This window comes from Cydia amplana, chromosome 14 (genome assembly GCF_948474715.1).
Source record: "Cydia amplana chromosome 14, ilCydAmpl1.1, whole genome shotgun sequence".
Taxonomy (NCBI): Eukaryota; Metazoa; Arthropoda; class Insecta; order Lepidoptera; family Tortricidae; genus Cydia; species Cydia amplana.
In genome coordinates this window covers 10,573,112-10,584,788 of record NC_086082.1, presented here as the reverse complement: position 1 = coordinate 10,584,788, position 11,677 = coordinate 10,573,112, and the positions used below count along the sequence as shown (strand labels likewise).

The window sequence follows — 11,677 nt, the reverse complement described above, 5'->3', positions numbered from 1 at the left end:
TACCTCCCTGTCACACTTACGTACGAATTTACAAGTGCGACAGAGAGGCAACACGTCGAACGTGGTTCGCGGTAGGCGCTCTGAAGTATAACTACAGTCACTAAATATAAAAAGCAATGGACGGAGTGCAGTCTTATTGCCACAGATTTTATGCTTATAGATATACATTTCTAAATTTCTTCACAAATGAAGTCACAAAACATTATAATCTATATTACACCATAAATATATTTTGGATGTAGGTAAATTTAATCATAATTATAAGATCAAATTCTGAATACATACTTACATAATAAATTATAATATTTTACTCATTCTAAAGTTTGTACAGAAATATGAGATTCACAACAAGTCTAGTCTAGAAGGCACTACATGTACATTTTCATGTGCTTAGGCACAAGTGTGTATGTGTTATTATTATTTCAGTCAAGTTTGCTTTTTACCTAAGAAGTATAACTTTTTAATGTGTGCAGATCACACACACAAGAGGTTTGTACTAGCTATAGTTTTTATATATAATTTAAGTCTATCAAAATCATATAAGATACAAAAAAATCTGTATGTCATGATCATATGAATAACAGTCAGTTTTACTGATTATAATAGTGGCGGCGCCGCGGCGCGTCAAACATATCCATAGGCAAGCCGGGGCAAATTTGGCTTACATATTTCCTTTACAACTCTGGTCAAACGCCCAAAAACGGCCGCCGGTGGAAATCGGCTTTTATGGACACGCTGCCACTGTTATAATAGAAGACTGTGATGAGGCATCAATTTGGAAAAAAGCAATATTTCACTTATAGAGTAATTCTAGTTTTCATCTTGGAATATTTATGTTAACTCTACTAATTCTAACCATAGAAATAGGTGAATTCATCTATATTTTTATGGTCTGAAACATTAGTCATAATTTGATATGTTCACTGAGTTTCACTTATTTGAATAGCAAAAGTTGAACTAAAGTGAAACATTGAAAAATTCTGATAAATTATCCAAAACCAAGTTTTGGACGTTACTATGCAAGTGATGTTTTTGTAGATTAGTGTTAAGGCATAGAGAAAAAATACATAGAGTGCTCACTCCATACATCAGTTGAGACTATTAATTTCAGTGTCTACATCTAGCATCGAGTAGCGGAACTATCAGTACTGCTACTTGACAATAGATGTAGCACCGACCGGAAAGTCTTATCTCAACAGCATAAGACTTTCCGGTCGGTGCTACATCTATTGTCAAGTAGCAGTACTGATAGTTCCGCTACTCGATACTAGATGCTAATAGTCTTTTTGGTACTAAAACTGATCTATGGAGTGAGCACTCTATGTATTTTTTTCTCTATGGTTAAGGTTAAAGTCAAACTGATATTTTCTACTAAGAAAACAACTTCAACAAGCAACTGATGCCAACCAGCAGCAACAGCATTACAGGAGTCGGTGTGATCATGTATGATGCGTTACAACCATCTTTACTGTTACACGTGCAGTACTCTAAGAATATGTTGTAAGTACCAGTTCTCATCAGGCAGAATCTCTCGTCCCCTTGGATGCCCACCTCACCAAGATATGCGCAGTCTCTGAAGTAGCGCCATTCTCCGTTTACTGAAAAACCACAAAAGTATTCAATTAATGTACATTTTACTTAGAGAATAATGTTTATGAAGGGCCAGGTAGGTCTCAAAGAAAAACTATGGTCAGCAAAACTAGCTTGGGTTTCTGCTGGGTATTTTCTCAACGGATGTAGGCTACAGCTACAATAATTTGACTCCTCTATCATCAATATCGGTGGCTTTTGATTGGAAAACACGACTCAAACTTCGGCGCAGAACCAACGTAGCGGCGGAGCGGTGCAACGCGTACTGCTATTAAAAGGGATGGAAATGACATTTAAATACATAATCAGAATGTGTTCTATCAGTTGAATTTACCTTTTTGTCTAATTTTGCGGCACATTGTCGGCCTCACGCCCGGCAAATGAGGCAGTCCTTTTTCTTGCACGCAATCCGTTATCGGTACGGTACTGTTGTCGAAAGGGTCAGCACACTTGGGATCATTGTTGGATCGACAATTCCAACATTTTATTGCAGACGCTGAAATCAAAATTGAACCATAACAACCTAAACATAATGGGTGTGGTGCGGCTAACGAAATTTCAATTAAATCACTTCAAATATTACCGTATGGCGCCAAGGCAAAGATGATAGTCAGACAGATCATAATCTTAAAAAACTCAGTCATTTTCTCCTATATCTATAATGATTTCATACACGAATTAACAAAATATAAATTTTAGGCGAACGTTTGGAGTTAACTTTTTGTCTTCAGTTTGACAGATGTTAAAATTACCACAGATAAAGAAAGCACGCTGTCACAGATTATATATGACGCTGTGTTCAACTTTAAAGCGATTACAGACGGGCGTACCGAACCGCGAACTTGGTGCGGTCAAAATAGTTCTTTTTCGCTCTCACTTCTAGCTGCGTCCGTTGACTACCTTCAAGGCATAACACATTACCGCATCGCACCTCCTAATGAGTATTGTATTCTTTGTTACACACTATCGATACGTGCGGTGCGGTTGTCTGTGAAGACTATTAGATCTAGCTAAAAACCGTAAATCATACAAATTGTGGTCACAACGCTATATATTGGGTGTGATCATTCATTTCATTCTTGTCATTCATTCATTTCTGTTTCAAAACTGTTGAACTGTCGTGTGTTGAGTTTACGACTTTGTTTTGTGAAACAATTTAATTATTTTCATGCTTTGTTAAAGATTATATTTTAAATATGACAACTTTATACAGTGTATTGATTTTCGCATGTACACTGCCAGCAGGTAAACAGATTTCATTCATAAATGTCCTGTAATCTATAAAGACATTTTGATTTAACAACTATTTTAGTTTTCAGCGTACGATGTTATCAATGTGCATCGTCCCAAAACTTGCTAGAAGATACTTGCGGCGCTTATAAGTCATTCGACAAAGAGAGTCACATAGCAGTTGACTGCTACAGCGAAGAAACGAATATACAGGGAGCGTTTTGCATGAAACTGACTCAGCAAGGGCCTAAAGGGTTTATTTGTAAGTAGTTTGAGTAGCTGCAGGTTGCATACTCTAAGTATAAGGCCTGAGTGGACGCTCGAAGCGGAGCGTTCGGCGGGGCGTGCAGCGTGGCGTCGAGCTCCCAAGGGATTTGAGCAGCGTGCACTAAGGCCGCTCCTATACGTTTGCATTTGTTTAACATGCACGCCGCACGCCCCGCCCCGCTGCACGCCCAACTCTAGCGTCCACTCAGGCCTTACACTTAGTCTAATCTTTATCCATACTGACATGTTAGATCATTGTACATGTTAGCAAATAGTTAAATAATGTAGTTAATTTATTTTTTATGTACTTTCCAGGGGATGGTAGATGGCGTCAAGTGATTCGCCGCTGTGCCTCAATAGCAGATACTGGAGTGACCACAGTGTGCAACTGGGGGGTGTATGAAAATGGCGTCTATTGGGAGGAGTGCTACTGTGCTTCGGACGAATGCAACGGTTCATCATTCATTACCTCTTCCATTGCACTGACTTTGAGTACCATAGTTTTAGCGTACTTGCACAAACTTGTTTTGTGATGTACTAAGTTGTAGTTTCCAAGTTACCTAATTGTATTGGCATTAAGATTAAATAGTATCTTCAAAGGCTGAAAGAGCATTTGTGCATAATCATTACTGGTGGTTATATACATTCTAATACACATTGCACTCAGAAGAATAGCTATAAACTATTTTAAAGTTGTTATGTTATTTGGCCAGTTTGTGAACCTAGTGAACCATTATACTATTGTAATGAATGTCATGTTCAAAAATACTTTATTGGTCATGATTTTTTTAAAACAATAATGCCCACTATAATTGGATTCTAGTTGGATTCTAACCAAAAGTAGCTGTTTTAATAATATTTTAAATTCTTTAAAATTTATCTGATAATGGAAGAAAGTTATTTCTTAGGTGTTCACCTGTAATTATAGTATCAAGTAACAAGTATTAGCGTTTCTGCATATTATATAAAATTGACAATTGCATTACCAATTTGAAAATTATACATAGTTAACTTTGAAACTATCACTTTATGAATGTTTACAGACCATTTATGTAAACAAGTGTAAACTTGTTGTGCCTATATGTATTTTTCAATAGAGTTAGAAAATGACAAGAGTTTAAATATTGTAAATTTGTATGTAATGTTGTCATTTTGTTCCGTCCGTTTTATTAGTTCTCAGTTTTTAGTACTTAGGTATACATTAAAACTAACTTTTTTAATGAAATGATAGATACCATACTTATATGTATTTTATCAATAGAGTAGGTAAGTAAATGTCAAGGCCTTGTATTTGTGTCTTATAATTTTTTTCCGTCCAATTTATATTTAGTTTTTAGTACTTATACCTGCATTTTATGCTAACTTTTTATAACTGTCTTCAGTAAAGATGCTTTTTAGTAGGTATTATAAATTTTTTCTCATTTCAAAGTGTAAATTTTGCACAATTTTGATTTAAGACAGTGTAGAGTTAGTGGTGTAATAACAAAATGCCTTAATAGAGTAAGTATAAAATAGTATGTCATGCCTTAGCATACTAATACATTTTCACTGTAGATTGTAGGTAAGTGTTTTTTATTATGTGTTGTGACTTGAGAATCTCATTTATATTGTTTACTTATCAAATTATTCATGCAGGCAATTGTTTTATACTTATCAAGATAAATAAGATTTCATAAACATTCCCAAACCTATGATTAAGAAGTAATCTCTATCAAATTAATTAATATTTATGAATTATTATCAAACTATGCATTTTTATATATGAATAAAGAGGACTCTATACACTATCCTTGTATAAATTCTAACAATGAACCTCTTATTCTGACTTAACGTTCCGTATAACTATAAGCATGCTAATTTATCGAACAAGCATTTGCGTTGTTAACTGGCTCAAACCATAGATAGTAGGCATAATGATATTTAATGATGCTAAATGCTGGTCAATATAATTGATTTGGTTCCCAAACGATGGTAAAAGAGTATATAGCTTTGTTAAGTTATCTATTAGCAATCTATTCATTATAAATCTAGTTTGTAATGTCTACATTGCGGTAGAGGAGTACCTATATACTTATAATAAATACACATACAACTATACTATACCTCGTTATTTTAACACTAGAAAAATGATTAACAATCTTGACACGCCTTGTAGAAAAACGCATTTTTTTAAATAAAAAGTATTACCTACTTACTAAGGCAAAACAATGTAAGTACCTACATATATATCCTTGCTATATAATTGTTAGAATTTTCCTGTAACTTATTTTTTTTCAAGTGTTTTTCAATAAAAAGACACTTCAAAATTGTTTACCTTTTTTCTAATGCTAAATAAACGAGGTAGAGAGAACAAATGGATTATGTGAAAGTTGTATCATATAATAGTACCATCTCAAATCCGGTCGCGGCCGCTGGTGGGCTTGCGCGGCTACCCCGAGTTGCCACTTGACATTTACGTTAGCTTCTGCGTGAACTCGATCGCATTCAGACTATTCAGAGAGGGAATTGCAGTTTACGCAGTCGCTACGTAAACGTCAAGTGTCTACTCATGGTACGTAAGGTTGGTTGGGGGGCTTGGGGGCATAGCCAAGCCGACAATCGATCGAAACTATAGTGTATGGAAGTAGTCACGTGACTTTTCGTGGCATCTGTCATCCCGTAAGGTAGGTTTTTAGGGTTCCGTGGTTATAACTTCTATACTTAGTAAAATGAAAAGTAGATATAAAAAAAATTGGGGCACCTCCCCTACACGTACAGTGGGGAGTAATTATTTTTTTGGCTTTAACTACTACTAACTACTTTCTATTACTTTTCTACTAGATACGTATTAAGTACCTATACCCAATGGCCTAAAAGTGTACAAACATGTTTGCTCACAGTAATGCTGATAAACATCCAGATAACGCTTCCTATGTAATCTATATAGGATCGTCATCACAACTAGTTATGTACCTATTTCCAAACACAGGCTACCCATCACAGAACATATTAAAGAGGTTAGAATGGCTATCGCGCGCAGTTAGTATCGGAACCGGTGTCGCGGCTCGTTCCTCTCCACATTTACTAACACTCGCGCAACGGTAGTAAAAACTTGTGTGCGTGGTGAATGGATACGCCTCCTTTAGACAGATTTGATGTCTGGCTTCTTAATCTGAAGGTTATTGTGGCGCAAAAGGCATGTTTACTTCGTTTTTCGGTCAGCGCGGGCGAGTAGCATGCGAGCGTTTGCTCAAAACCGGCGGCGACACGTACCCTTGTTCTGTGCTACCCATACTGTCTAATCCTGTAAGGGTCAGTAGTATGTACCTGTATAATACTGCCCTGATTTACCTAAAACATATTTTAATGTAATACTTGATATTTGCCGAGACCCCCTCCCCCTCAACACTTCATATAATTAATGGACGCTTCTTTTAAAATACTACACGATATAAATAAAGAGATGATAGGCCTCCGATGTCTGAGGTTGGATTTATCATTTTGAACGAAAGTCCTCAGCTTCCGCGACTGGACCTCTCTGTCACAGAAACCACCGTCGGAGTTTAAACCTAAAAATAAATAAATAAAATATGTCTTTAAATTTTCTAGAATTTGTGCACTTATTAAAGCCGTAAAGTTGAGTAAATGCGCTTTACGGCGCGTAACTTTATACGCAGGGGCTACTCGCCTTTATTGCTGCTCGGGTTTATAAAGTTTATGATCTCTAAATACATTATTGGACAGTTATGGAACTTAAGTAACCTAAGATCTAAATTACTTACTTAATTAAAACTTCTTTATCAAAAAATGTAGGTAGGTACATACAGCTCGAAAAAAACTTAGTTTCTTGCTATACTTGTTCACGTTACGAGTTAGGTACCTACGTATAACCTAATAACTTAATTCACTTTAAATGAATGACTTCACTTGGTAGGTATACAGTATAATCTCGAATTTCACATGAAACAAGGTCGCTTTTGTTTATGTTTACACAACACTTATCATAGATAAAGGATATTTCCAATTATTTGTTTGCCAACATGCCTTAATTGCCCGGGAATACCTTATATAAAAATACTTAGGTATAGTATGTATATCAATCGCTTAATAATACCTAAATTTAAGTAAAATTACGTCTCTGCAAAAATGGCGAGATAAGTTTCGGTATATAGTCAACGAAGGAACATTTTCCCACCGCGCGAAAAGAGCTTGAATATGATAAACGAAGTCATGCACTTCAAGCTAAACCGCTTCAGCGGAAGGGCACTAAAAGCATCTCAGAATTGTCATTTTCATATACCTACTGATGTAATGAATTGTCGTTGTTCATTGAGCTTTCGCTAGCGGGCGCCCGTTACCGACTAACTTCGGGGCGCACCGCCGCTTGGCGAGCGAACCTAGGAATCCGTCAATCCTACTCTGACTCACGGCTGAGTCACTACGAGTGAGCAAGCCGGCAGTATGTCCCGGGTCCTCTCAGACGCTCAACGTTTTTCGCTCCCAGGCTCCAGTTTCCCGTAGGCTTCAGGCTTTTCTCTTTCAGTTTTCAGGGAACTGTGGGTGAGACCGCGCGTCGCCGGCCGCGCTACCGGCAGAACCGTTTCATGCAAAATGATTAAATAACCAAGCGGCACAGAGAGCCAATCGAACAGTCGAGTGATGCAATTAAATATCGGGACATTTTGAGTGATAAAGTGTTATGTTGACAAATCGAATACATAAGCGAACGATTAGTGGTGCTAACAGACGACAGTAAATCACATCGCGTCAGGAGCTGTGACGAATTTCGGCGTAAGTATATTTTTATTAATTTGTCATTATCGATTGGTGTTTTTGTTTTGAAGAGGGCCGGTGGTTAAAGGTTACGACCTTTGGCCTGGGAGCCTGGAGCGTGACGTTATCTAACCGCCTCGCCAGGGACGCACCAATAAGTATAGCAGGTATGTCGAGGAATTTAAATGTCAAATTCTATTCTAATATTTCAATACCTAATGATTTAATGAAATTTCAATATGACTGTCTAATCTTAAATTAAGTTTAACATATTTTGTGAAATTGCATTAAATGTCTGGTTAGACAATGAAATAAAAATCAGGGTTGTCAAACGCGAAAAACTAATAGAAAGCTGAGAGCTTATTTTAGATTTACCTTGGAAAATATTGTATATACCTATATACAATATTTTCCACCTACCTAGTAGGTACCTACCTACTCTGAGATTTTAACTAACTACCTATAAAATTCCCGAAAGAGTCGGACATAAATATTAAATATATCTATATTTATATTAAACGAGACACGTTCACGGGTCAAAGGTCGGTAAAATAGATAGAAAAATACGTGAGTGACCCGGTAATATCAGGATTGATATTTAATTAAATTACATATAATCTGATAAAATTTATCGTTTTTATCAAGTCTGACGGCGGGGTCCGGGCTACAAGGAGCCGTGGCAAAAAGCCAGGACAACGCAAGGAAGATTATGATGATGACATTTTATTGTTTTTAGTGTAGGTAAACTTAATCATCCAATGACAGCAAGACTTTATTCAATGAAATTTTGATGTGAAATCCAAGAATAGCCATAACTTTACTTAAGTCTCGTTAAGTTAAGTACGTAGAAACGATTTATTCCTTGCGGATGTCCATTATAAGTACCTACCTAAGTATATTATTCTCGACTCATCTGTATGTATTCAATCCGACATAAACATGTTAATAGGAAAATAATTTAACGGGAGCTAATAAATTCAACTAGTAGCGCGGTCTTCGTAGAGTTTAACTCTATTAACGATTCTTTGATCCACCGTCAGTTGAAAGGGGGCGCCAATCAAAACTTAACTGAATTGTTGATCAACGATCAACCTTCGTTGGACTTTATTATTACATTATAAGGTTCCCAGTTATGTTCAAGGCACAGAGACTTGTGACTTTATTAGGTCCAAATTGATTTAATTTTATGAGGAAACGACATAATATCTGAGGCATTTTAGCAAAGCAACCACCTAGCTAAATCGATGTTTCTTCTATAGTAAATTTTATCGAAACTCGTTCTCGAGTGGTTTACAAATCTACAGGACTAGGGTTTGCAATCCGGATCCGAAATGTATGAAATTATCCGGATCCGCGGATCTTCCCATACGTTTCGGATCCGTCGTGCAAACCCTATACAGGACCATCCCCAAGAACAGGCGCGTATTAAATTTTTATTGTGTTCTTACCCCTGTAAACGAATAATCTTTAAGATGATTTAGTAAGTTTGCCCTTTTTAGCAATAATTTTACCTACTTTATCTTTTGTTCATTTCTTTCTTTACTGTATTCACGGTATCCACAGAAAAACAATAATCGTTTAAATGTTTATCAAATTATCATTAACAAGGACCTAGGACCTCAATTTAAACTCTTGATTTGTATAGTCGTATAATCAATAAGTAAGTATATTTACAAAATATTTTAGGTCGGTAGTTACGGGTTCGGACCCCGGCTCGTACCAATGAGTTTTTCGGAACTTATGTACGAAATATTTGATATTTACCAGTCGCTTTTCGGTGAAGGAAAACATCGTGAGGAAACCGGACTAATCCCAATACGGGCCTAGTTTACTCTCTGGGTTGGAAGGTCAGATGGCAGTCGCTTTCGTAAAAACTAGTGCCCACGCCAATTACTGGGATTAGTTGCCAAGCGGACCCCAGGCTCCCATGAGCCGTGGCAAAAATGCCGGGACAACGCGAGGAAGATGAAGATGATGAGTTAAGTATCTAAATAGGAATGTCAAACAGATAAACGTTTTAGTAATAGTGTTGCAGACTCTTTAGAGTTTTTATTCTTCTTTCCGATTATAAATTCAAAAGAAGAAACTGACACATCAGATTTTTAGATTCATTGGTTTGGTTGTCAAACGCTGTGGTTTTCTGATCCTTGTAAATATTAACATAAAACGTAATGAAATATAGAAATATCAAAGGTAAAACTCACTTTTATTCATCAATCATACAGTCCACCAGTCCCATCTTTTTCAAATAGGTGTCCACAACTATTTGAAACCAACATAATATTATTATAAAATATATGTTAAGACTAAAAACACACAATTATGTACTTATATCTAAGCTTATCACAAGTATCTTCATTAGGTTTGTTTCTGTAAATATATTAAAATATGAGTGATGACTGATGAGGAAAAGACAATCGTAATTAGGCATCATTAGTCAGAAGCGAATGACCTTTCTGACAGTAATATTTTACGTTTTACCTCCCCTTCTTTTTCGTTTGTTTAATATTTTCTTACTCGTTGCCCCGGTGGCGCTTAGAAACAAGAAAAGACGTAATTTTGTTCTTCCTGAAAAAGAAAAGTGTAATTGAGTTATTTGGAAATGTTTTAATGTTAGCCATCAGGTCGCGTCGTTGGCAGGCAAAGCCTCGAGTACTTACGTACAACATTAGGAAAAAATGCGCATTTATTATTGGGCAGGGCACGGACAATAACTGTTCGTAATTTAAATTTGAGTTTAGCTTCTAAATTGCGAGAACACACGGTGCGAGAACAGGGGGCCGATTTTTGAATTTCGATCGCTCGATTTCGTCACTCGAAAATCGGTGGTAAACGGCTAAATGCTGATTTTTGAAATACGAGTGATAGAAATTTGGAATCTAGTGGTATTGACCACTCGATTTCAATTCTATTAGTAGAATTTAAATGCCTAGCAGTGGAGATATTATTGAACGAAATACACGAAATCGAACAGTCGAAATTCAAAAATCGGCCCCCTTGCATGCAATATTAGATACATTGCTAACTATACTTTGACAAACCCACTTTATCAATAGAAAAAGGCGCGAAATTAAAATGTTCTATTGGACCACCCTTCGCGCCTATATTTTTTAAATTCTCTACCGACGGAAATTGTTTGCCAAATTATATTTATAATAATGTAGTTGTAGTCCATCGACCAAATACCGCAATGTAACGAAAATCGCATGCAAGCTCTTGGGCCCATCTAAACGGGGCTTGTCATTTGCTCATGAAATGTCGAATAGTTTTCTGTAGAATAGTTATTTTCATAAACTGTGTTTGAGACTTCGCCCGTCAGTGTTTCATCTCTAGAGTTGATCTCAAAATATAATTACTTGCCCTTAACCTTATAATTGGGTTCAGCGGAGCATGTTCTTGTCTTCTGTAGGTACCTCGATGTCATCCATCAACTTTTCATTCATATCCCCTCTGAGGGCCTACCGCGAACCACGTTCGAAGTGTTGCCTCCTTGTTACACTTACGTACGAATTTACAAGTGCGATAGAGAGGCAGCACGTCGAACGTGGTTCTCTGTTCATAATTCATATCGTCGCTCAAACAGTCGCCACCTTTTCTTTGGCCTACCTCCCTTCTTCGAACCCATTCTACTCCGTCTGCCAGTATTGTTCGAAATCAAGTACCTCGTCAATGACCGCCCTTTCTGTCTATTAAATTATATAGTTTAGCCGTATAATTAAACGTAAAAGAACGACAGAATTACTTATACTTATTCCTACATTACAATGTATTCCGTCCTACATATATTGTATATAACTGGCTCAACACATATTTACGTAGTTTATCAATCTAGGATGTG

The 11,677-nt window shown here is 36.6% G+C and overlaps 3 protein-coding genes across 3 annotated transcripts in view; 2 read left to right on the top strand and 1 right to left on the bottom strand.

Moving 5' to 3' along the window:
• Window positions 1–1,346: 1,346 nt before the first annotated feature.
• On the bottom strand, window positions 1,347–2,347 carry LOC134653837 (uncharacterized). The gene is made up of 3 exons (XM_063509199.1): window positions 2,174–2,347; window positions 1,925–2,086; window positions 1,347–1,598 (listed from the first exon to the last, which is right to left on the bottom strand). The coding sequence occupies exons 1-3, from the start codon at window positions 2,232–2,234 to the stop codon at window positions 1,372–1,374; spliced, it is 450 nt and encodes a 149-aa protein (XP_063365269.1). The 5' UTR covers window positions 2,235–2,347; the 3' UTR covers window positions 1,347–1,371.
• Window positions 2,348–2,677: 330 nt separating this feature from the next.
• On the top strand, window positions 2,678–3,620 carry LOC134653836 (uncharacterized). Its single transcript, XM_063509198.1, has 3 exons — window positions 2,678–2,835; window positions 2,903–3,082; window positions 3,403–3,620. The coding sequence occupies exons 1-3, from the start codon at window positions 2,787–2,789 to the stop codon at window positions 3,618–3,620; spliced, it is 447 nt and encodes a 148-aa protein (XP_063365268.1). The 5' UTR covers window positions 2,678–2,786.
• Window positions 3,621–7,244: 3,624 nt separating this feature from the next.
• LOC134654120 (probable G-protein coupled receptor CG31760) overlaps window positions 7,245–11,677 on the top strand; it is a 117,896-nt gene continuing 113,463 nt past the window's right edge. Inside the window, exon 1 of the mRNA XM_063509561.1 lies at window positions 7,245–7,857. The gene's annotated coding sequence lies outside the window, so the exon portion shown is untranslated. The remainder of the gene's footprint in view (window positions 7,858–11,677) is intronic.

What these genes read in the sequence shown, in the direction of transcription:
- LOC134653836 (XM_063509198.1), top strand. Translation starts at nt 2,787, where the DNA reads ATGACAACTTTATACAGTGTATTGATTTTCGCATGTACACTGCCAGCA. An exon ending in CGCATGTACACTGCCAGCAG is followed by an intron (nt 2,836 to 2,902) that starts GTAAACAGATTT and finishes CAACTATTTTAG; the next exon opens with TTTTCAGCGTACGATGTTAT. An exon ending in AGGGCCTAAAGGGTTTATTT is followed by an intron (nt 3,083 to 3,402) that starts GTAAGTAGTTTG and finishes TGTACTTTCCAG; the next exon opens with GGGATGGTAGATGGCGTCAA.
- LOC134653837 (XM_063509199.1), bottom strand. Translation starts at nt 2,234, where the DNA reads ATGACTGAGTTTTTTAAGATTATGATCTGTCTGACTATCATCTTTGCC. An exon ending in CTTTGCCTTGGCGCCATACG is followed by an intron (nt 2,087 to 2,173) that starts GTAATATTTGAA and finishes TTTTGATTTCAG; the next exon opens with CGTCTGCAATAAAATGTTGG. An exon ending in CCGCAAAATTAGACAAAAAG is followed by an intron (nt 1,599 to 1,924) that starts GTAAATTCAACT and finishes GTGGTTTTTCAG; the next exon opens with TAAACGGAGAATGGCGCTAC.